Below are 26389 nucleotides of genomic sequence, written 5' to 3' on the forward strand. Positions count from 1 at the left end.
ACAGAGTTGCTCCCCTGAGACCGCCTAACTCTGATGCTGGATACACACGTTGCGTTTCCGCGTTCGATGCGGCCGTCGATACGCGTCGATTCGATTATTTCCGACATGTCCGATTGAAGGTTCGATGGATCGTTAGGTCGATTTGCCATACTTTACATGGCATTCGACCTAAAAATCATCGAAATTCGTTCGGAAATGTTCGGAAATAATCGAATCGACGCGTATCGACGGCCGCATCGAATGCGGAAACGCAACGTGTGTATCCAGCATGAAAGGTGTCAAGTCCTGGGGGAGGAGGTTAGCGGAGATCTCACGCGCCCATCCCCGCTTGAGTGATGGGGCGGAACTCCGTAAACAGTCTGCCAGTGGTAGTCATTGCTGGCAGACTGTGTACATTAAAAAAAACACAAAACTTTTTTTTTTTTTTTGTACAGCGCTGCGATCTACTGCAGCGCTGAACTGGGGACAACCCTGTCACCTGGCTGTCCCCTGGTGCGGCTCACTACCCAATCCCCTCTCATAGGCGGATTCCTAGAAGAGAGGATCGCCCTTATTGGCTCAGGGGGGGGGGGGGGGGGGGGGAGGGAAAAAGAAATTATTTTTATTCAAAATAAAATTACAAATTTTAAATTAACAAACAAACCCTGCAGCACCGATCAAAGCCCCCCAACAGAAAGCTTGGTTGGTGGGCAGAAAAGGGGGGCAGATTGATTTGTGTACTAAGTTGTATGGCCGTGCAGTACACTGTTAAAGATGCAGTGTGCTGATTTGTAATAAATAGCCTGGTCTCTAGGTGGGTGTAAGCCTGTGGTCTTTAAGTGGTTAAAGGACAACTGTAGTGAGAGGTATATGGAGGCTGCCATATTTATTTCCTTTGAAGAAATACTAGTTGCATGGCTATCCTGTTCATCTGCCTCCAATACATTTAGCCATAGACCCTAAACAAGCATGCAGCAGATCAGGTAGATCAGACCAGAAACAAGCATGCAGCTAATCTTGTCAGATTCAGACACTACTGCAGTCAAAAAGTCCAGCAGGGCTGTTAGGCAACTGGAATTGTTTAAAAGGAAATAAATAATAAACATGGCAGCCTCCATATCCCTCTCTCACTCCAGCTGTCCTTTAGGGCTCTTGCGCACTACATGCGATTCTGATTTTATTTTAATTTTTTTTTTTTTTTCAATACGATCCTATTTTTGATCTGGATAAAAAACAAAACAAAAAAAAAAAAACTTCATGCTGCTACGTTTTTAAATCTGATAGTATAAAAAAGAAGAAAAAATCATCAGAATGGCATGCAGTGTGCAAGAGTCCTCAAACTGATTTTCTCAAAAAATGGTACAAGTGGCAAGATATCTACTGTCTAGAGATCAAATTGCTGCTGTAGTAACACCCTCACCAGAGGTGGACATAGGCCTGTGCAGGCCGTGCAGTGGCACAGGGGCCCCATGTCCTCTAGTGCCCATGCAATTGGACTAGTTTAGGGCCTGATTATCCTCTAGGCTTTAATCCATGTATTTCTCTTTGAAACTCAAGAGAAACCGTGTTAACGTGTGCCCCAGTCATATACAAGTTTAAAATTTGTTATGATCTGTTATGACTACTCACATGGGGCCCGCTTCATGTATTCTGCACAGGGGTCCATCACTGGCTTTGTCCGCCACTGACCCTCACAGAGGGACAATGCACTAACACAGCGCAGTCTGTCCTAGTGTGAACCAGCTCTAAGCCTGGGGCCCACTGCAAGGAGCATTTGCGCTTTCTGGGCGTTTTTGTAGCAGTCTTGGGTGATTTAATAGCCCCTGTTTAATTAAACAGCTGTGCAAAAGCGATTTTACTATCCACAAAGGGAGGAAAAAACCCACGCTTATTGTCATAGCTATTTACAAAGCGATTTTTGCTGCAATCCTATACTTTGTATTGCGGTAGGAATGCTCCAAACATGCTGCAGATCCCACAATCGTGATTAGTGGAAATCACCATCACACCTGTGGCTTCCCCATCCATTAACTTTAATTAGTCTAGCGCTGCCAATCTCTGGCGCTTCAAAAACTCGTCTGAAACTGCTGCTGTGTGATCCCCATGCCTAACCGTGTACTATAGAGCTCTATGTAAACAAATGACATTGCCTGTGACCAGTTTAGAATGGAACTTTCGCTCATAGGTCACCCTGAGGGCCACACATGCAGAAGGGCCGCATCTCAGCCAACCAGGGGCCTAATCTGACATTCATTTACTGGCTTGTCCAAAGCACACCACTGATTCTGCAAAGCCAGGCCTAGCAGGTGCTGACCACTGCAGTTGGTGAGGAGAGAGCCTGGGGGAGTGGCTGGCAGTAAGCTGCTGTCTCTATAGTAACGGCTGTTGATGGGGGTTATAACTGTCTGCGGGCCTCTAGGCGTGTATGTCGGGTATGGTATAGGAGGCGTGTAGCACAGGGTCATGTAAGCTGCATGTCTTGCATAGTTTTGTTCTGCAGTAAAAACTGAAAACCAGCATTACGAGTTGGGGAAACCAGCAGGGCCTGACGTTTTATGAGGGGAATGTAGTGTAGTTGTGTTTTTGCATGTTTTTGTTATGTGCTTTATAACACGACCTATATTAACTCAAACCAGTCCAGAGTATCCAGCAGGGAATCTATTGAAAAACGATTGAACTGCAGAGTTGTGCTATTTCATGCAATGTAAAGCTATAGGCCATCGATCTGCCAATGCTTTTGCCACGCCATCGGTTTTAAATTTCCCATTCTGACCGGTCAATATGTTCAATCGCTTCTTGGTCAAAATCAACAAAAAAAATAAATGTATCTGTCATTTTGGGGAAATAGATTGCCAGCAGAAGAATCTGATGAGAGCATCAATGTGTATGGACACCTTTAGGGCTCATTCACATCTAGGGCGTTTTTTCCCTTTTTTTTTAAAGCCTCAGATTTTGAAAATCGCCCTAAAAATCTTGTGCAATGAGTGTTCACATCTGAGCGATTTTTATTTCTGATCCGCTCAGCAAAGCACTGCCTGTACCATTTTCTGAGAGCTTTTTTGCTCAATGGAAGGTATAGGAGAATCGCAAAGTGCTTGTAAAAAGCGCTTTTAAGATTACATTGTATTTATTCATTACCGGGTCAAAGTTCACTTCCTGACTTGCATCAGGAAGTGAAAAAACAAATCGCTCTGCAAAAGTGCTTTGAAAAATGCTTTTATACAAAATCACAGCGCGCAGCTAAGCGCTGGGAGGAGAAAGCGCCATAAAATCGAAAATCTCTGCCGATTTTTAGATGTGAACAAGGCCTTAGACCACTTTTTTTTTTTTTTTTTTCCTCAATTGTTTGCAAGCGGCCTAGTTTGAAGTACACCTGAACTGAGGGATGTGGAGGCTGCCATGTTCATTTCCTTTTAAACAATACCAGTTGCCTGGCAGTCCTGCTGATCTCTTTGGCTGCAGAAGTGTCTGAATCGCACACCTGAAATAAGCATGCAGCTAATCCAGTCTCACTTAAAGGGGAACTGAAGAGAGGTATATGGAGGCTGCCATGTTTATTTCCTTTTAAGCAATACCAGTTGCCTGGCAGCCCTGCTGATCCTCTGCCTCTAATGCTATTAGCCATAGCCCCTGAACAAGCATGCAGCAGATCAGATGTTACTGACATTATTGTCAGATCTGACGAGACTAGCTGCATGCTTGTTTCTGGTGTTATTCAGATACTACTGCAGAGAAATAGACCAGCAGGGCTGCCAGGCAACTGGTATTGATTAAAAGGAAATCCATATGGCAGCCTCCGTATACCTCTTACTTCAGTTCCCCTTTAAGTCAGAGCTCCTGATCTGCATGTTTGTTCAGGGGCTATGGCCACTTTCAGATGGGCGGCTTAATTGCGTGTTTGCTGAGCATTTCAGCCTCCCATCTGCTGCCACAGCCAAACTGCAGCAGTTCTATTATTATTATTATTATTATTCTAACTTCAAGTATACGTCAACAAGCAAGATAAATTGGTGACCTCATGTGGAAGTATTTGTAGCCCATAGCAACCAATTTCCTTTGCAAATCTTCACTGTAAGGCCTGAAACACACCAGAGGAGTTTTTCTGAGCGTTTTGAGTTTTTAAATCTGCTACTAATGTTATCCTATGTGTCTGTGCACACTGGAGCAATGAGGTTTTGTAAAAAAAACCCATAGCATTACATTGGGAAGAGCTTTTAGAGGTTTCAAAAGCTCTTCCCAATGTAATGCTATGTTGTTTTTTACAAAACCTCATTGCTCCAGTGTGCACAGAAACGTAGGATAACATTAGCAGCAGATTTAAAAACTCAAAACGCTCAGAAAAACTCCTCTGGTGTGTTTCAGGCCTTACAGCTACAGTTTTGAAGTGGGACAAATCTTTTAGGGGAACCAACAGCTTTCCTCACATATATATTGAGGAGGCCAGATGCAGCACACTCACTTCCTGTGCCCATTGCTTTAAAACGTGAATTCTAAAGTTGCCCATACATAAGACAATATGTTGGTCGCTCATTCCGATATTACAGCCGCGCACCCGATCAGCCACGTCGACCCAACATCTTGTTGCAGCATCTATACATTCAACCAATTTCAGGCCAAAATTGATTGAATCGTTGATTGGGCATGCGACAGACTTGCATCTGTTTTGATAATTGACTTGGGTACTTGATCGGCCACCAAGTCAAATGATGTATGGGCATCTTAAAGGGAACCTGAAGCGAGTAAAATTATTTAAAATAAACACGTGACGTAGCTACACATGAATATTACATACTAACCTCACCGTCAGTTCCTCTCAGAAGCTCACCATTTTCTTCTTACAGTGATCCCTTCCAGTTCTGACAAGATTTTTGTCAGAACTGAAATATACAAGTTTCTGTCAGTTATATATCAGCAGCTGTCAGTTACAATTTAATGTGCAAGGTAATGTCCATGTTTCCCTATTGCTCAAGTGGGTGATATTACAGTTTAACGGCCTATTCACACTAGAAGCGCTTTTCTGAGCAATTTGTGATTTGATTAGTGGTTTTTAAAATCGCTCCCATTCACCATCAGTAAAATCACGGTACAAATCGCAGAACAATTACTGTGATTTTGCAATCGCATACGCGAAAATCGCTGTGATTTTTTTTTTTCCTCGATTTTTACCACGATTTTAATGAAGGTGAATTCGCAAAACTCTCAGAAAAGCGCTTCTAGTGTGAATGGACCCTAACCGTGTGCTGACCAGGAAGCTGTTATGGGGTAGCTGTCATTTTTAAAATGGAGGAAGGAGAATTCCATTGATAACAGTGGACAAATGGGATGCAGGAGAGGAGAAAAAGATTGAGTAGACTACACAGTAGGGAAGTATGACCTGTGTATGGTTATTTAGACTTTTATTTTGAGTACAGGTTCTCTTTAAGACCTGCTGGACACAAAGAAAAAAGCTAAGCATGTCCTTTTTATCGCTACATTTGCCTTATTACTGTATAGGCCTTCTTAAATTTGGTTTGTGTTCTTCCTTTTTTTAACTTTTGTGTATTTTTGTCTGTAGGTGATGTGTCTGTACATACTTGTGTCTGCCTGGACTCGCCTGCTCTAAGCGACACCTGACTGTGCGGCCCGGGAGCATGTGACCTTGCCAAACGGGTGATGTGGATCCTGACCAAAATTCTCCTGACCAAAAGTAATGCACAGCAGTTCTGCTGAGAGTGAAGCCCGGACGGTACTGGCCTGCCGCGCCCCCTCCTGCCTCCTGTGAGACCGTCTGTCTGCCTCAGCCCCCCTCCATCCAGCCTGTCACAGCTATCGATTTCCGGAACTCAAAATGATTGATCTCAGCTTTCTCACGGAAGCGGAGCAGGAGTCCATCCTGAAGGTCCTGAACAGAGATTCCGAGCTGAAGAAAGCAGAGGATGAACGCGTCCGGTAAGAGGCTTTGCTTCGGTCATGAGAATCGTATAATATTGTGTTTTTATCTTGCCTTACGGTGCTGTAAGGATTGTCCACTCCAGAGCAGAATGCACAGCAAATGTTTTTTGAGATACTGCTATAGTGCTTCTTACGCTGCATTTGATCTGCGATGATTGCTATGTAGATGCAGAACGCTGCAGGTAAACGGCATTTATTCAAAGTAGAATGGAATGTGTAGATCGGTGGGCAGGTTAACGAAGACAGCTGCAAAGAAGACTGCACGTAAAGTAATTTCACATATCAATTGCATATGAATGCAGGATTTTGAGTTGTTGCTTTGGGCAACGATTTAATTTTCCTTTTTTTTTTTTTTTTGTTTGTTTGTTTTTCTTTTTGCAGCTGGTTTTGTAATTCTGTCTGTTTGATTCTGGCCAGTCCTTGATACGAACATGGACTACTATTTTTGAAAAATTTAAAATGCATGTTAACATACAAAATGTATTTTTTTTTTCCCTCAGTGACCTGCGCTATAACTATTACTTAGCAAGCAATTTCGGAACAGAAATTGGCCGCAGGGTCGATCGCGCATGCTGGAAAATTTCGGGCCAAGGTTGGTTGGTCGAGTGCGCGGTGGTACGGCGACAGTTTCGACGAGACAAAACCCCCGCCGCTGCAATGCAGTGTGTAGTGCATTTATACATTACCTGTCCGGTGTCGGCCTCCACCCGGTTTCCGTCCATCTCGCCGGGTTCCGTATACACGCCGGCGGCGCTATGTCGGACGTCACGAAGGCGCATAGCGGCTGACGTCAGACGCTATGCTTCGGTAGCGTGTATGCGGCTTACCTGCCGAGATGGACGGTCACCGCATGGAGGCTGCTACAGGACAGGTAATGTATAAATGCATACACACTGCATACATTTATACAGCATGGCGGTGGCGACGCGGCGGTTTAGCAGATTCCCTGATTATTTCATGCTGAAATCAGACGGGAATCGGCCTGTAGTGTATGGGCAGATTCGATTTAGACACAAATTTATCTCTAATCAGATTCGATTAGAGATACATTTGTTGATGGGTTGAATCTGCCCATATTCATTCTAATGTATGGGCACCTTTTAAGGTGTAGAGATAAGTTTTTCACAGTGAGAGTTATCTTATCTCTTAATTTCTTAAGTTACCTCCTCTGAAGTTATTTGCACATGCACTTAATTAACTGTCTGTCTTTGACTTTAGAATTCTGTAGTTATTTTAAGGATTGAAGAGTTAACTTAAAGAGAGTCTGAAGCGAGAATAAATCTCGCTTCAGACCTCATAGATAGCAGGGGCATGTGTGCCCCTGCTAAACCGCCGCTATCCCGCAGCTAAACGGGGGTCCCTTACCCCCCAAATCCCCTCTGTGCTGCGGGGGATCTCTTCCACATTGAGGCAGGGCTAACCGCCGCAGCCCTGCCTCATGCGCGTCTATCAGACGCGTACCTCCGCCTCTCCCCAGCCCCGCTCAGTCTTCCTTCACTGAGAGGGGCGGGGGAGAGGCGGCGATGCGCCGCTGATAGACGCGCTGTGAGGCAGGGCTGCAGCCGTTAGCCCTGCCTCCAGGAGGAGCAAAATCCACGACCAAGTTGGTCGTGGATTTTGCAAGGGGGGATTTGGGGGTGAAGGGACTGCCGTTTAGCCGCGGGATAGCAGCGTTTTAGCAGGGGTACACATGCCCCTGCTATCTATGAGGTCTGAAGCAAGATTTATTCTCGCTTCAGAGTCTCTTTAAGAGATCTCACCTTAACGTAAAGACAGAAGAGCTAAGTTTACTACATGCTTATCACCATGGTGATAGCACTAGAAACCAGCTCAGAGACGTTATTGAATCAGAAACGCCTGATCTGCTGCATGCTTGTTCAGGGTTTTTGGCTAATGCTGGAAATGCACGGTATGTTTTTCGCGCTCGACTTTGCGCCCGATTGATTTTCGTGCTCCATTCCGCAGTCGATCCACTTATCTTTTCCCATTGTTCCCTATGCGAAATCAAGCACGGAATCGATCCGACGGGAGATTGGACATGTCTGAAATTATCATCTTAGTGGCTTAGTGGCTCAAAAACGTACCATGTATTCCCAGCATAAAAGTATTAGAGGCAGAGGATCAGCAGGACAGCCAGGCAACTGGTATTGCTTGAAAGGAAATAAATATGGCAGCCTCCATATCCCTCTCACTTCAGGTGTCCTTTAATCCAGTAAAGTCAGAGTACCTGATCTACTGCATGCATGTTCCGGGTCAATAACTTAAGTATGAGACCGGGTCAGGAGGGCTGCTAGGTAACTGATATGGTTTAAAAAGAAATAAATATGGCACCCTCCATTTACCTCGGGTATCCTTTAAATTGTTAATTAATTCATCAGTTCCTGAATTTGATTGGCCCACTGCAGAGATCCCATTTAACCCTTACAAATTCTAAAATCTTCCATTTTCTTGAATCTAGGTCTGTCTTGGACAGACATCAGACTTTTACCAGATTACTAGAATTGTGTGTCTGCCTAGCAGAGTGCAAGTGTCCCCTCTGTGCCATACATGCCATTGTGAGGGATATGTCATGTTGGGTCACTAAGACCTGTATTAGGACCGGTTCACACGGACGGCAAGCGGCGTTGGGGCGGCCAGGAAGTCGCGGCGTCCTGTGACGTCCCGTTTGGTGGCGGCGGTACAGAGATCGTCGCGATCGGCGTTTCTCGTCCCCGCAGGGGGACATGAAGCCGCGCCGGCTAGCCGTCCCTGGACGTTGCATGCGGCTTCTAGGGACGGCCGAAACTATGCGTTAAATCGGGATCAGAACGCCGCGTTTATGCAATCGACGGTAATCGACGGTAACCGCGCAATGCTAAACGCTCCTATTCACTTGAATGGGAGAGTATAGCCGATGGGTCCCGAACGCTTGACGGTAGACGCCGCCAAGCGTCCGTGTGAACCGGCCCTTATTATTCTCCTGTATTCCCTACTGAAAGGTTCCCTCGCTCATCCTCCACCCTCCCCTCTCCACAAAACAGAACAGGCTGCTGAGCACTGTGATCTGTTCAGTAATCGCTCCCAGAACACTCCCAGAATGATCTTTCTGAGCGACAGTTATTGAAGGTGTGAACATGGCTTTTAAAGTGAACCTTAGGTGAGAAGGGATATGCAGGCTGACATGTTTGTTTTTCTTTTAAATAATGCTGATTGCCTGGATGTTCTCCTGATCCTCTGCCTCTAATACTTTCAGTCATAGACCCTGAACAAGCATGCAGCAGATCAGGTGTTTCTGTCATTGTCAGATCTGTCAAGATTAGCTGCATACTTATTTCTGGTGTTATTCAGACACTACTGCAGCCAGATCAGCAGGGCTGCCAGGTAACAGATATTTAAAAATCAATAAATATGGCAGCCTCCATATCTCTCGCCTCTCATTCACTTTAAATGATACCAGTTGCTTGGCAGTCCTGCTGATCTTTCTGGTCAGTGGGGTCTAAATCGCACACATGAAACAAGCATGCAGCTAATCTTATCCGATAGGTCTTATACATCTGATCTGCATGCTTGCTCGGGGTCTGTGGCTAAAAGTGTTACAGGCAGAGGATCAGCAGTATGCCAGGCAATGTACATTTAAAAGGAAATAAACATGTCCGCCTCCATATCCCTCTCACCTTGGGCTCCCTTTAAATAATACTAGTTGCCTGGTGTCCTGCTGATCAACTGGCATCAGTAATGTCTGAAACAAGCTTGTAGGTAATCCAGTCAGACATGAGCCAGAAACATCTGATCTGCATGCTTGTTTAGGGTCTATGGCTGAAAGTAATAGAGACGCAGAATCAGCAGGACGGCCAAGCAACTTGTTTTGTTTAACCACTTGAGGACCACAGTGCTAAACCCCCCAAAAGACCAGGCAGTTTTTTCTGTAATTGGCCACCGCAGCTTTAAGGCCAAGCTGCAGGGCCGCACAACACAGCAGGCGAGTGATCTCCCCCCACCAACAGAGCTCTCTGATGGTGGGGTCTAATCGCCCCACCCCCCCCCCCCCCCCCCCCCCCCCCCGTGTTTCTTTTTTTTTTTATGAATATTTTTTTTATTTTTTGCAATTTCTTTTTTTTTTTTTATGAATCTTTGTTTTTTTATTTTTTACAATTTCTTTTTTTTTTTTTTTTTTTTTTCATTTTTTAAACCTCCTACCCCCCAGCCGGCCAATCCTGGCGATCAGCTGTCATAGGCTTCTGCCTATGAGAGCCGATGGCTCTCTTGTCCCCCAGGGGGACAGCCGTGTCACATCTGCCGATCGCAGCGATGTACATTTAAATAGACGCTGATTTCGGCAGACTGTTAGATGGCGTAGAGGGGGCTGAGCTCCGCCCCTGAGCAGGAGATGCACACGCATCCTGCACGCGATCTCCTGCAAACTGCAGCCCGAGGACTTGACTCCAATCAGCGTTAGGCGGTCCTGGGGCTGCTGCCGCGGCCACGCCCATGGGCGTGGAGCGGTCTTCAGATAGAAATTATTGCAGCCTACATATGCTTCTTACCTCCAGTTCCCTTTAAAAGCCATTTAAGGTGGGCCTGTTTTGAGAGACGGAAGCTGCTGTTGAGAATCCTGTTTGTAATGTCAGTCCCGGAGTAGGAATGAGAACATAGTGCAGGTGTTCGCCTCCACTCCACTGCCTGCATGTTGCAGGTATGACTCCAGCACAGCTGGACCCAGACAACCACCATGACTGCCAGACAGCAGGTTGTGCACAGGTCTACTATGCAGGCTTTTATATGCGCTCTCAGCAAAGGTTCGCTTTGTACATTCCAGGAGAGGATAATTTTCTAGGGGAGAATGCTGGCTTTATGATGCAGAAGTGAAATATTTACTCTGCTTTATGATACGTATAAGATGCTTTTGGAATTTCCCGGAGACGTGTTAAACTTCATTATATATAGACATCTACAATGCATTTTCTGCGGGGTCATCTCCAAAGAACGTGCGGAATTGAATAATCTTCCATCCGATGTTCTGCTGTGCTTGGAAATGTACAGAAATCTGCAATGATAGAGAGGATGCCATGTTTAAAAATCAATATTTAGTATTGTGTATATAGTGCCGACCTCTTCCGCAGCGCTGTACTGAGTACATAAACCTGAACTGAATATTTAGAGGTCCACTATCATGAAAAAGCGTAAAATTTAAAATTAAATGTAAACCCGTACAAATAAGTACATTTCTTGCAAAGTAAAATGAGCCATTAACTACCCTTCTCCTGCGTTGCATTCACTTACAGCAAGTAGTATCAAGAAGTTTTTTAAATCAGGGTGATGACATTTATTGGCTAACTGAAAAGAATAAGAATAAGCGAGCTTTCGGCTTTGTAGCCTTCGTCGGGCTTAAATCCTTTGGTACAGACAGTTTTATACATGCAACATCAAAAAGGGAGTACATCTATTTTATTTTTTTATTTTATTTTTTTCAAGCAAGTAGTAGAAATCGGACATTACCGACAGGTTTTGGGCTAGTCCATCTCTGCATAGGGGATTCTGTAATGGCCTTTATTTTATAAAGACACTTCCTGAAAAAGATTTTATACAAAGATGCTGGACAGCCTCCCTGCTCACTGTACACCTTTTTTGGCAATTGGACGGAGCAACTGCCATTCACTAAGTTATTTTAAAAATAAAGAAAACGCTGAGAATCCCCCATCAGGAGATGAGCTGGTCTAAAACCTGTCGGTTCTGTCAGATTTCTATCACCTACTGTGTCAGCAACATAGGAGAAAAGTCATTTGTCTAATTTTACTCCGGGAAAAATGTACTTCTTATTTGTAGCTGTTTACATGTACATTAACTTTTTTTTACGTTTTTCACAATAGTGAAATAAACATACACACGTCATACTTGCCTCCCATATAGTCTACTCATCGATCTCTTTCCTCTCCTGCATCCTGTTTATCCATTGTGATTGATGGAATTCTCTGTCCTCCATTTTAAAAATGTCCATTACCCCCATAACCGCTTTCTGCACAGCACACTGTTAAGGTGTAATATTGCCCACTTGAGCCATAGGGATACATGGACATTACCTTGCACATCAGTTGTCCATTCAGTTATAACTGACAGCAACTGATATATAACTGACAGTAACTCATATATTTTAGTTCTGACTAAATCTTGTCAGAACTGGAAGAAATTGTTGTTAGAAGAAAATAGTGAGCTTGTGAGAGGAATTGACAGCGAGGTAAGTATGTAATATTGTAATTTGCAAGTACATCATGTGTTTATTTTAAACTAGCTGATGGCCCGATGTTGCCCGGGTATGTATTTGGCTGGTGTTGGCTCCGACCACTTTTTTTCTAACCTTTACCCACAATTACTGTATATACTCGCATATAAGCCTAATTTTTCAGCACAAAAAATGTGCTGAAAAGTTAACCCCTCGGCTTATATGCGAGTCAGTGGAGCAGAGCAGTTGTTGGGGCAGGTTTTGTTAAGGCCAGGTTTTGTTACTGGCTCCCTGTTGTGTCTGTGCCCCCATCCCTTGCAACATGGTGTGCATAGTGTGCTTCTCAGGACTACCCGTGTGCCTTGGCTTGTAGAGCCAAGCGTGCAAGCAATGTGTCAGCTGTGCAATGATCGGAGATTCTTCCTGTGTGGCAAATGCTGTGTCTCATATCTATGATGCCATCTAGTGGGGCCTTGAGACACAGCTGTATCATCCTTGGGGCACATCTGGCTATGGAAATGGAGGCTGACTTGTACTGGGGGCACATCTAGCTACTGTGAAGGGGGCTTATATGCGAGTCAATCACTTTTTCCTGGTTTGTAAGGGAAAAGTTGGTACCTCGGCTTATATGCGGGTCGGCTTATATGCGAGTATATACGGTACTCAATTACTCAATGACCTAGTTTGTGAGCTTTGCGGTCTTTGGCATCATCAATAATATGCATTGAAATGAAATAAATCTGATTTGGCTGTTTGTGGCTCCACCCCTTTTTCTGAATTTGAACCCCAGTCACCCAATGACCAACTGTACCAGGTTTGAGGCTTGTGCCTTTAACAGTGCAAGAATGGCAGCAATTAAATATTCCCCTTGAAAAAGTCATTGCTACTTTTAATATGGAGGGCGGAGAATTCCCTTGATCACAGTGGACCCCCCGACCACTAATTAAATTGGTTGGCTGTGGGAGATATGTGAATAGCTGAGGAAGCTTAGCAAGAACACTCTTCAACACTCTTCTTCTTTTCTCTGCTCTTTGGGGATCAAGGGGAGTCCTGAGAAAATGTCCCTCTGTGTGAGTCGTTCTACTGTATGGTGCAACTTTTTCCTTAGGTCATTAGCTGTTCCAAGACAGAGGCTCTTGCTTAGATTTTGTTATCTGGTGCTGCCAATGATTCAATTTATGTGCATTATATTTCACATTTACCATTAAAAAACATATTTTATATACAGTATATATAAACAGAATGCACATAAAGAGTATCCTATGATCCAGTTTTTTAACAGCAGAATCTGAAGGGTTAACCTGAACTGATCTCAGCTGGTTATAGGATGGCACTGAGGACATGAAGCAATACGATAGTATAGATGTTGGTAATAATGGGTTAGTTTTCTCTGAAAGCCTCTAATGACATCTATAATCTGCCTCCTGCCACTTCCTGATTTACCTCCAGCCTGCTAATGCTTCCTGTGTCCTTTATCTGCTGTGGCTTCTCTATTCCCGCTGCATAGGCACATCCCGCTGAATGTTTATTGATCTCGCTAATGTGTATTTATATAGAAGCCTCTCTGTCCTTTAATCGAGTCCTCTGTTCATTGCCACTGATGGGAAGACGAGAGAGGAAGTGCCAGATTCTCTGCTTACACCGCTGAACACAACAGAATAAATATTATAGAAAGTCCTATGACTTTATTACTACAGTAATAGTCCCTGTTATCCGGAACAAGACTAACTAAATGCTGGCAGTACTTAGTGGTGAATGCCAACTTACATACCGTCTGTCCCCAAAAATAAGACAGTGTCTTATATTAATTTTTGCTCTAAAAGATATGCTAGGGCTTATTTTCAGGGGATGTCTTATATTTCTATTAGGAAGTGTCTCTCAGCAGAACATTTCCTGTGCCTTTGTGCTGTGATGTTTATGGATTTGAAAGTATGCTACTGTACTGATCAGGCACCTGCCCTGTCCTCCCTGCACACAGCTGATAACCTTGCTGTGTGCTGGGATGACAGGATAAGTGCCCGATTGGCACTGCACCACTGTGTCCCCACTTACTGGCTGACTCTTCCACCTCTTTAACTTCTGCTGGGGCTTATTTTCGGGGTAGGGCTTATATTTCAAAATTCCAGCTAGGGCTTATTTTCAGGGTAGGTCTTATTTTCAGGGAAAGAGGGTAGTTACATAATTAGTTTGGTTGAAAGACATTCGTCTATCAAGTCCATCCAGAAAATAAATAAATAAAATAAAAACGCCATCCTGAACCTGCACATATCCCAGTTGATCCAGGGAAAGGCAAAAAAAACCCTACAAGGCAAAAATTCCTTCCTGACTCCAGATGGCAGTCAGATAAATCCCTGGATCAACTCAGAAATGACCTAGTAATTATAGCCGTGGATGCCCTTCAATGCAAGGAAAGCACCCAAGCCCTCTTTAAATGCACACATGGCGTTTGCCATAACTGCTTCCTGAGGGAAGATGTTCCAGATTTTAACCTGTAAATGACCCCTTTCTAAATAGATGGCAAAAACTTTTTTTTTTTCCTCCACCCTGCAAATCATGTCCCCTTGTCCGTGGTGCAACCCTAGGGACAAAAAGCTCTTCTGCCAAGCTTTTGTATTGCCCTCTGATGTATTTATATAACTTCTTAGGCTTTTTGTGGGCTTTACTGTGCTTAAAGGACCTCTGTCGCGAAAATCTTAACATTTAAAATACATGTAAACCTATACAAGCAAGTACACTTCTTCCAGAGTAAAATAAGCCATACATTCCTCTTCTCCTTTGTCGCTGTCACTTACAGTAAGTAGTAGAAATATAACATTACCCACAGATTTATCAGGGTTTTCTTTCTTTTTAAAAGCACTTAGTGAATGGCAGTTGCCGCGTTCAATTGCCAAAGAAGTGTACGGTAAATAGGGAGGCTGGCCAGCATCGGTGTATAGTTTTTTTTTTTTGTTTTTTGTTTTTTATAAAGACTTTCCCTGAAAAAGATTTAAAGTCAATGCTGAGAATCCCCCATGAAGAGATGGACAAACCCAAAACCTGTTGCTAATGTCAGATTTCTGCTACTTACTGTAAGTGACAGCAACATAGGAGAAAAGTAATGTATGGCTCATTTTACATTTTCATGTACTTCTTATTTGTATGGGCTGGTGCACACCGAGCGGCTTTTTCAGCGTTTGTGCAGCCGCTTGCGGCTGCGGATACGCTTGGTCAATGTATCTCAATGGGCTGGTGCACACCAGAGCGGGAGGCGTTTTGCTGAAACGCATACTCTCGGGTGAGGAATTTTTTGGATTGCGGAGGCGTTTCTGCCTCAATGTTAAGTATAGGAAAAATGCAAACCGCTCTGAAAAACGCCTGTTCAGAGCGGTTTTGCAGGCGTTTTTGTTACAGAAGCTGTTCAGTAACAGCTTTACTGTCACAATATATGAAATCTACTACACCAAAACCGCTACACAAAACCACAAAACGCTAGCTGAAACGCTGCAGAAAAATAAGAAAAAGCGTTTCAAAATCTGCTAGCATTTTGCGGATCTGCTAGCGGCTTTTGGTGTGCACCAGGCCTATGTGTGGAGACTGCGCACTGCGATTTATACTCTCCTGTCCAGTTTTTGCCTTTGGAAATGTTCATGCTCTGACGGTGGAATCTCATGCAGCGGAGAAGGGCTCAGCGACTCCCTTTTTAATATTGACTGCCTCCAGAAGTGCAGTGTGCCATCGCTGACCCTTCTCTGAGGCTGGTTTCACACTGGAAACCAGCGTAGGCGATCCATCACACAGTCAAAAACAGGCCTTCAGGGAACACTGCGCTATTGCGTGGTGTTCCCTGTCTGGCCATGGGCTAAGCAGGAAGTGATGCGTGCTTGCCATCACTTCCTGCTTCGGGTATGCGGAAGTGCATGGAAGCGTATTGTTAGAATAAGTTTCTGCGCGTCATACTGTCGCACCAGTGATTTTCTTAGAATCCATGCATCCCCATAGACTAACAGGACTTCCGGCAGATCGCCGCAGAATCCGCGATATAACGCACTTCTGGCCCTGCATCTGGGATTCGGCGAGGAGTCGCTTCCGTCGCATTGCGCCGTAACGTCCTATTATGAAAGTCTCCATAGAGTTTCATTGCATGTCGGTGGGGTGCGGTAAAAATAGCACACCACCTGTGTGAAAGGGCCCTGAATCTGCCCAGCAGCCCTTCTGATCTGCGGCTTCCTTCCTTCTTCAGTTCAGGCTGCACTAATGCCTGCTGTGAAGTCCTGATGTAAAATACTGCCTGCAAGGCAACAGATTTACATGTCTTCCCACAGTCCGCTGTCTTATTTACATACAACAAATAAACCTACTGCTGTTCCTGGCTACTCGGGACAATTGTCAAACCACCGACTGCAGTACAAAGAAGTAACCCGAGTTCCAGACAGAAATCCTGCAGAGACCCGTGCCTCTATCTGACCCTTCAATTTAGGGCACAGGGCTAGGAGATGGGAAATTTGAGGATTAAAGGACAACTGTAGTGAGGGGTGTATGGCGGCTGCCATTTTTATTTCCTTTTAAACACTAACAGTTGCCTGGCTGTCCTGCTGACCCTCTGCCTCAGCCATAGCCCCTGAACAAGCATGCAGCAGATCAGGTGTTTCTGACATTGCCAGATCTGGCAAGATTAGCAGCATGCTTGTTTCTGGTGTCATTCAGACACTACTGCAGCCAAATAGATCAGCAGGGCTGCCAGGCAACTGGTATTATTTAATAGGGCATAAATATGACAGCCTCCATATTCTTCTCACTTCAGTTAAGACTTGTATCAGGAAAAGGTTAATATGGAAAGGTTAAAGCGAGATTGTCGGGCATGAAATCCATTTCTATTTACCCACTGCTCTGTGTTTATTATGTAGTCTACAACCTGACCCTGCATTGCAAGCTCTCCAATATAATCATAAATGTTTCTGCTGTAACGAATCTTATCTGTCAGCCTGACTCTATTCTGGTACGTTTGGGGAGAGGGAAGCTTATCTCCCCTCCCGCATTTCTGCTTCTCACATATTGGCTGAGGGCAGTTCAGTGCGATAAGAGGTTGAGAAGGGAAATACAGCTCACTCCTCTGCAGAAGCTGCTGAAATCCGATCTATGCTGTGCTCCCATGTGTTAGCTAAGCAAGCTTTATATGACAGTGCAGTTTCTAGGAGAAAAATAGCAAGGGAGGAAATGACATCAGTATTGGCATCAGTCAGAGGCAGTAAAGATAGAAGATGCCTGAAACTGTGTCCTCTTTTTTTTTTAACTAGAACATTTACTGAAATCAGACAGTAGAATGCATCTATGTAACTAGAACAAGTATTTATCTACTTGTATATGGTTTTGTTTTTGTTTTGTCTTGTTTTTTTTTTTCCTCCTGGAATAGTATGGCTGCCTTTGTTGCTTTAAGTGTCATGAAGGGGTTAACTTTAAAGGCAGTTATAGTTGGGCTGTGGGATTTTGGCACCACAAGGGGGTTACTGCTGTGGGAAAGAGGGAATTTTGTATTTTTGTGGCTGGAAAGTAGGTGCGTTGCCATCAGAAAGGGAATTTTGCCTTTGAGGTTGAAGTTAGGTTTGGGCACCTGGAAGGCGATTTAAAGCAACCCATCGGGGGAGGGTTGGTTATAGGGGTAATAAAAGTTAGATAGGTAAACCTCTGGACACTTATCCAATCCTCTTCGACCCTACCACTGCTTGCCGGGGCCCTGGTCATCTATATGCCCACACTTGCATGCAAGTACGGCCTCTGTAGTCCCCTCCCCCACTCCACCCCCCACTTTCAAAGTGATGTTTCATGTTTATAGTTTGGGTTTAATACTGTTGAGCTGCAGTGTTTATGTAGTTATTCTCCAGTGAGCAGAGATAGGAGTATGGAGATGGAGGAGTGATACCGGCAGACGAACAATCTGCTCTGGTGAACATTGATGTCACCGTGGCAGGGTGGGATTCCTAAATGGTGTAGCTAAGCAGAATTTTGCAGGGATGAGTGTTCGCTGGTCTGTAGTAAAGTGTAGAGCCAGGGGAACACTTTGTCTGTCTGTAGTTGATTCAGTGCAAGAGAGGTTATCTTGAAGATCTGGTTGACTTTGACAGCGGTGTAATGGCTAAGCTTGGCCAGGGCGTTCTTGGTATGCATTGGTATTTCCCAAAAGTGCTCTAGGACGGGCAACTGAGTTATGGGCACCCAAGAATTACTGATGCGCTTTGTGTTTTCCTAAAAGTAAATTCCAGGAGATATTTTTGTAGATATTTCTTCCAATATCCTGTTTTCTCTCGATCACTAAAATCTCCAGACTACAGACAGCAATAAAATCTTGATAGACATTTCAACTTGTCCATCTAAAACTATTATAAAAAGTTTTGGCTGGAGCCACACTTTAATTTATCTCAAACGAGATCACTATTGAAGCTGTTAGAGACACTGAAGCGAAAAAAAATATGATATAGTGAATTGGTTGTGTACTATGAATAATTACAAGATTAACAGCAAAGAAAATATTCTCATATTTTTATTTTCAGGTATATAGTGTTTTTTCTAACATTGCATCATTCTATAATATGTGCAGATTACACAACATTCAGCATTCAAAATGAGTCTGTAAGAGCAGTCTGTGCACTAATGACCTCTCCTCTAGCAGAGAAAAAGAAAACAGTTGAGATAATAAAAGTCAGATAACAGCCCTCTCCACGACTAAACTTAGTCGGAGAGTTAATGGCTTGTTTGCATAGAGATAACAACTGGAGTTTCTTAACTCTTCCTGTACTGGAAACAATTAGACTGATGTATCTGATCTTAATGTTTTATTTCTTAGCTGTACTACACATACAAATATAATCTCATAATTTTTTTTTCGCTTCAGTGTCTCTTTAAGTGCATTGCTTTTGGCCTCAGTCGGCAGAACTCCTGGTGCTGTAAATTCTTTGGAATGCTTTGCTCTCTCCCTGCTAGCAGAAAATACAGAAACTGAAAGCAGAAGTCCTCTATTATTGTCTCACATTGCCCCCTAGTGACAAGTGGCCATAATTACACATGACCGCAATACTATTTAGTAGCAAGCAAATGTAACGCATACAAAAGAAAAGTGCACAAATTGGCCTGGAGCACTTGCAAAACTATAAATTGGCTGCTAAAGGGTTAATCTGCCTGGAGATTGCTGCAGTACTTTGTGTCTATATACACAGAAGAAAACCAGGCAGGAATCCTTCATTACTAGAATCCCTGACTGTGCATAGACTGCTATGCTGGAGGCTTAGAAAATATTTCTGTTTTTCCTCAGGAAAGCAGCATGTCCCTTAACAGGAGATGGTTTAGTTAATGCCGTTGTCCTTCAGCTAATCCCTCCAAGTGTCATCCAAGTAGTGTGTTATTAGAGTGTGAGCTTTGTGTCTCACCTCTTTAATGGAAAGGCACATTATTCTGTCTCATAATCGCTTAATTCTCCCCCGCTGCTTAAACCTGCCAGCACATTCCTGTGTGTTTAATACATCATGTGAGCTAAGAAGTCACTTGACATGCAGATTGCCCTGGCTGATCCGCTACAATCGCCTTATATCCGGTATTTGCTTTGGTGTTACACACTCTTCAGTGCGTTCAGCGCACAGGTTCAGAATTGTCATGCTGCATGATCCCCCTTTTATATAGAAAGCTCGCTGACCCATGTTCAGAAGTAAGCGGTTTCTGCTCTGTGGTATGTACCCTATCAGTTTGTTGTTGGGTGGGCTGGAGAGAGGCCTTTAAAGGGTTTTGTTTTATCACGTCTGTAGGAAACGTCTGAGGTGGCCTATGTGTTTGGCTGTTTTGCCTTCACTTCATTGATGTGATTTATGTGACTTTATCATCATAATGGGAACAGCTAATCTGGTCAAAGTATGGAAAAGGTAACAAGCTGTCTAGAGAAATCGCCACTGCGCATCTGCCCCCTCCTGACTTTTTTTTTTTTTAATCATGTACGCTAGGGCGGGGTTTTGTTTGTGCAGGTCCTCTAGGGTGGGCTTTGGTTTTGTGCAAGTCCTCTAAGGGAGGGACTTTGTTTGTACCAACCCTCGATAGCGCAAACTAAAGTTGCTCCGCTAAGCACTACTGAATGTAAAGCTGTTGGGTGGGCAATTCAGTTTTCTAAAATCCCCTTCCTGTCCATTTTCAGCTTGAAGACTAGTGTTGAACCATTACTACAGTGTTCCAAAAGTAGGCTGTTCTATTAAGTTTTTGCAATACCACCATAGAGGGTTGCTTCATCTTCCTTCCCTTCCTGCCCATAGCAACAAAATGCTTAACTTGCGTCAGTCAGCAGGCAAGCAAACCTCTCATGCTCTAGAACCTAAACTTCAAGCTGGAGCAATGCTGGTTCTCTTAAACAAGGGGAACCCATGCATGGACTTGAATCAATCTTTCTCCAGGAAAGTGACAAATTGTATCACTCACACCCTTAAATAAGTTGCTGTGCTGGGATAGGGACCATAAAACCTCAACCTACAGCCAGACCACAATGACTGCTGATACTAAATCAATGGTAGCTGATGGGTGGAGCCACATTACTGAATGGGAGGGATAGCGCTTTGCTTCTGGTTACATTTGTGCTTCCTGCTGCTTGGTCAGCTCACTGGGGACTTTGTACCATTCCACAGCAGAGGAATGATAATGAAACTGCAATCCTAGTATGGCAGTTTGGGAGACATTTCAACTGGTGCTTTAAGGGATTGGTTTATTCATTTTCCATAGCGGTTCAGGTATGCCTCAACCCTCCCATGTGGAATTCATTAGAGCATGAGATGCAGAGATGGTCGATGAGATGCAGATAATCCTGGTTCGCATACAGATTTCATGCAAATGTTATGCTGCTTGGAATTGGGCCAAACACGTTCTACAGGAAGTGCAGTTCCAAGCAGCACGTACATTTAAAATAGCTGCCTGATTAATTTGATGTGGGGGGATTGGTGATAGAATGTCGGCAATAGAAAATCACCGCTATTCTGTCTGCTTTTCTATCCTCTATCAAAGCAAATCCCCATATATTCACCGAACAATATCTCCCCTCCCTAAATATAAGAAAACTCTCATGTGCAGGCCTATCACCGTCCCACCCATCACCTAGAATACCCGTATGTGCAGGGCTGTGGAGTTGGAGCAATTTTGGGTACCTGGAGTCGGAGGTTTCATAAACTGAGAAGTCAAGGCCCGAAAATGCCACCCCACCCCACCACCTCTCTGGCAACTGCTGCACTCCGTCCAGCCTCAGATGTCACCTGGTTACCACTCCGCCACAGGACCTGGATGGAACGCCAGGTTGCCGTGTGTGAGAGCAATGACTCAAACCTCACTCCCACAAAGAGGGCAGTTATCATTCCAAAGCTAATGCATAGCATCTGGAGTCTGCATGGCTTTCCATCCTGTGACGGTGGTGTGGCCTACACCCCAGAGACATTTTCAGGCCCTGTTGGCCACCGGATTTGGTGAATCTGGAACTAAAGGAGGGAGCTCACCAGTGCCTCAGTGTATCATCGTGCATAAGTGCAGGGTTTTCCCCAGAAATTTTTTCCAGCCGGGTGGTATGAAAAAGTAGCCATGTGGGGCAAGATGAGAGAAAGGAGGACAGGTGCTTCTCTGCACAATTCTGCTTACAGCAGAGCAGGAGGTAAGCTGATGACAGCCGGGTGCTCACCAAAACTAGCCGGGTGGAGCACCTGGCTAAAAGAGCCTGGGGAGAACACTGCAGTGTAACTGCTCACCTACGGACTTGATCAGTTGGAAGTTGAGTGTTTGTTACCTTATTGTATTCTCTCATTGACCAATCCAGACTTGGCAGAGTAGCACTCCATCATGCTAAAGAGACATTGTTAAATTGTATTTGATGTCTTTCATACTGACATGTTTATCCAGTTATCCCTTTCCAGATTTATCTTTTGTGTGAGAGCTTAGTACATTTGTTTCTTTTTTAGTATGTGTATGCCTAACAGAAAAGTATACTCCTATCTACATACCTAATGCTAATCTCCCTCCCCGCTAACGTATTGCCTAAGGCCTTGGCTATATTACAGCGGAATCTGAATAGTGAACTACCGGCCCTGGTAACGTGAGGTTGGCTACCACGTGGCCGCTACACTGTAGCCAAACTCATAACCAATCCAGGCACTTGGCTCCACACCCAAAATAAGCGTCCATCTCCCCATAGTTGCTAATTTGAGCTCTCATGGGCATAGCTCTCTCACCCTTTTGTTTTGTGGAATCTGTTACTAATTTCATAGCTTGAAACTTTTACATTTTATTCATCATGTTACATCTGTAATCACCAGTTCTGTGTCAATAATTGATGTATATCATTGTATATACTGTATCATTATGTACCCCTTGTTGGTTTCCCACTTTGCACAGCTCCACAGAATATGTTGGTGCTTTAGAAATCCATAATAATTTACATTCATGTCTATGAAGGGGCCAAGTAGCGGCTATTGCTTTGGTCAAAACTCATGATTGTGTCCATGGAAAAATGCAGCTCCGAACCAAACGCATAAAAATGCTGCATGCGCTGTATTTGCATTGGGCCATAGAGCCCCCGGATTACCATTTTACTCGCAGTGCCTTTTGTGATCCGCATATTGTGAGTTATCTGAAAGTCGAACCAAAATACACCCTTAGGGCCCTTTTCCACCTGCAGTCGCTAGCGTTCACGCTGAACGCTAACGATTGCTGAATCGCAAAAACGGCGATTCCCCGACGTTTTGCGGCCGCGATTTTGCTATGCTATGCACTGCATAGCAAAATCGCGGCAAATATCGCTCCGCCGCGCGTTCGGGTAAAAAAACGAATCGCGGTAGTGGAAATGACCTACCGCGATTCCTATGTTAAAAAGCAAACCGTAGCGATTGTAAAATCGCTAGCGGTTTGCGACTTTGCGATTCAGCCAGCGCAAACGCGCTGGTGGAAAAGGGCCCTGAGGGCTGGAACCCACAGGAGCGCTTTTGGCAGCGCTGCGATACGCTAGCAGTTTGCCAAAACGCTGGGCTAATGTTAATGGATGGGGCAACTTCCACAGGAGCGTTTGCGTTTCTCAGAAACGCAAACGCAGGACGTGCAGCATTTTGGGAGCGTTAGCGCTTCAATGTAAAGTATTGAACCGCTAGCGGAAACGCTCAGCAAAACCTAAACTGAGCGGTTTTGCTAGCGTTTTGCGGTTCAGCACACTGTAACAAAATGAAAAATAATTCACAGGACCAATCAGGATAAAAACGCAAAACGCTACACAACCGCTGAAGAGGAAAAAACACAATGTTGCAAAACACGACCAAAAACGCGCATGAATCCGCTTGCAAACCGCTCAGACAAAACGCTAGCGGTTGCATTTTGCGTTTGCGGTTTTCAGTGGGTTCCAGGCCTTATATACTAATTCTGGATCTGGAAGTTTCCCAGTTATGATACTGCAGTTCATGTCCCTAGTTTGCCCTTCCATAAGGGAATCCTACTCTAGCACCTATATTGAAGTGGACCTGAATGCACAGGACACAAGGAAAACAGAGAAATGCACCCTGTGTTTTTTAGGGAGAAGAGCCTGTCTAATTCCTCCTCCTCTTCAAGTAATCACAAGTGTAATTTAATATCTCAGCTGTATCAGCACAGAAATCCATCAGTCCTCAGCAGACAAAGCTAGTATGTAAACACAGAAAGATAACCCTTGGTCTGCTTCCATGAAAGCAGGAAATGGGTATACTGCAGATTTATTGCAGGATTTATATCCGCTGTAACAAATGTTTTTTTTTCTGTAAATGTTATCATTTAGAGCAGAGAGGAAGTTCTGAGTTCAAGTCCACCTTAAAGCAAAACTGCTGAGTTCTCAGTTTTGTAAATGGACATTGTTGCTGCTCATGTGACCCATGGTACCCGCAATTAGTAATTTTTGTTATGCTCTAATCCTTTCCATGGGGCAGCCGTCTGGAGCCAGGCTCATCAGCTGTTCTTAAAGTGGATCAGAGATGAACTTTTACTCATTGCATAATTGTGTTCCTTTCCTATTGTTTATAGGGCATTCCTCAAGCCAAATACTTTTTTGTTTTTGTTTTAATACTCTAATTCCCTATAAACTAAACAAGCCTCGCCCACAGGTTCAGAGAGCCTTGGCACTTTCAGACAGTAGCAAAGGCTCATGGGAGCTTAGTCTGGGCAGGAGGAGGGGGAGGTATTACTAACCAGAAATTTCAGAGGCAGAGGGGAGGAGGAGGAGGAGGGGGGGGAATTAGGTTTTTTTTCACAGGCTGAGTGCTGATGATGCAGATAAGCTTGCCTCTGTGTAATGTTTACAAACATGGCTGCTGTCGTATCACAGGAAGAAATAATCATATTCTATTAAAGCTGTTTGCAGCTAGATTTGCTGTGTAAACTATCTAAACTGTAGATAAGATATATAGACAAGTTACTTGTTATAGCTAAATTTTCATCTCAGATCCACTTTAAGGCATTAAAGTGAAACTGAATTGAAAGGATAAAATATGGATTGAAAGGATAAAATTGATGTTTGGGTAATTATAACCCCCCCCCCCCCCCCCCATTCTTAGTCCCCAAAGGCCCATCCCGATGTTACACTGCCCACTCGGGGCCAGTCTGAGCTGCATGGGGGCCCCAGGGATAAGATAACCTGGGGCTTCCAATCTGGCCTGCTGCACATCCACCCTCATCCATTTGCCATGGGCAGAGCTACCTGGCCCCCTTGCGCCGCCGGAATCCAGGTGGTCTCCCAGACTGCCTCCGTGGCCCCTGCATGTGTGGCTGGCTGCACGGAATTGAAGCAATTCGGAGGCCACACGCTTCCGCACTACAGCCCCCATAATCATTAAGCTATGAAGCATGTGACCTCTGCATCCCCTACGCATCGCTTCGATGCCGTGCAGCCAGCCACACATGCAGGGGCGATGAGAGCAGTCGGGGGAAACCACCTGGAGATCTAGTGGTGTAAGGGGGGCCCCGCAGCTGTCAGGGGCCCTGGGATAATTGCCTCCTTTGCCTTAATGGCAGTGCCGGCCCTGTGCCCACTACACTGGCAACAGTGGCTAACCTTTGGCAGCCGTGGCCTGCCAGACTGCGTTCCAGACAGGGAATGCACGTCTCATTTCTGTGGTTTTAGAGCGATGACTGTCAGTCTAATATTTTATTAGTGCTCTAAATACAGCTTTTATATTTAATGATAGCATTATTGGCAGACACTTCTGAAGCAATTGCCTAGACCTGCCTAATGTGATGCTGCTAAGTATACAGCTAAACTGCAGGCAACTGTAAAGTACTCATTTTAATAGATTTGTAAAAATGAGTTGCGTATTATTGGTGTTAAATTCTGTCTCCTGCAGCCCACTGCACAGCAGTTCTCAGACTGGGGCAGGAGGGTGCAGGGCTAGCAGTCGAACACTACAGGACTTGAATTATTAAAGGGTGTGCAAAGAAAATGGGCAACCTGAACTCTGAACTTACTCTCTTCTAAAAGATAAGCAACAGCACAATTACCTTTAAAGAAAAACCATTCTTTGTTGCAATACTGATACAAATCCTGCAGTAAATCGGCAGTGTCTACTTCCTTCTTTCTTGGAAGCAGACAAAGGGTTAACATCGTGTTTACATGTTAGCTACTCTCTCCTGTGCTAACAAAGCTGAGAGATCAAATTACAATTGGGATTACGCGCAGCTGAGGGAGAATTAGACAGGCTCTTCACTCTAAACACAAACGGTGGATTAATCTGTGTTTTTCTTGTGTCCTGTGCATGAGTTAAAAGGAACCTTAACCGAGAGGGATTTGGATGTTTCCTTTTAAACAATACAAGTTGCCTGGAAGTCCTGCTGATCTTTGGCTGCAGTAGTAGGTGGATAACGCACCAGAAACAAGCATGCAGCTAATCCAGTCTGACTTCAGTCAGAGCACCTGATCTGCATGCTTGTTCGAGGCTGTGGCTCGAAGTATTAGAGACACAGGATCAGCAGGAGAGCCAGGCAACTGGTATTATTTTAAAAGGAAAAATCCATATCCTTCCCAGTTTAGGTTCCCTTTAAGTGTGTGTGTGTGTGTGTGTGTGTGTGTGTGTGTGTGTGTGTCGGGGGGGGGGGGGTGGTAGGGGGGCGGGGTTTGAAAATAAAAACACACCTGGGGCTTCTATCAGCCACCTGTAGCAGTAATGTCCCACGCCATCGTTCTCCGCCGCTGGCACCAGGCAATTATTCGTCTAACAAGACTAATGCGCACTCCCGCTCGTGTCATCGGAAGCTTACTGCGCAGTACGAAGTTTTCTTGTACTGCGCCTGTGCAGT

General features: G+C 44.5%; 1 protein-coding gene across 14 annotated transcripts in view; it reads left to right on the forward strand.

Annotated features, from left to right (window-relative positions):
• The window catches only part of SYTL2 (synaptotagmin like 2), a 206458-nt gene that overhangs the window by 93741 nt on the left and 86328 nt on the right, over positions 1 to 26389 (forward strand). For 7 of the 14 annotated variants that reach the window (XM_068266748.1, XM_068266752.1, XM_068266755.1 and 4 more), the window contains exons 1-2: positions 2352 to 2444; positions 5534 to 5907. In XM_068266748.1, the coding sequence (XP_068122849.1) occupies positions 5807 to 5907 (101 nt within the window). In that variant the 5' untranslated portion in view covers positions 2352 to 2444; positions 5534 to 5806. Of the gene's footprint in view, positions 1 to 2333; positions 2445 to 5533; positions 5908 to 26389 lie in introns of those variants that run through there. The other 7 variants (XM_068266760.1, XM_068266761.1, XM_068266762.1 and 4 more) reach the window with 3 other exon arrangements.

Source organism: Hyperolius riggenbachi, chromosome 2, assembly GCF_040937935.1.
Source record: "Hyperolius riggenbachi isolate aHypRig1 chromosome 2, aHypRig1.pri, whole genome shotgun sequence".
Taxonomy (NCBI): Eukaryota; Metazoa; Chordata; class Amphibia; order Anura; family Hyperoliidae; genus Hyperolius; species Hyperolius riggenbachi.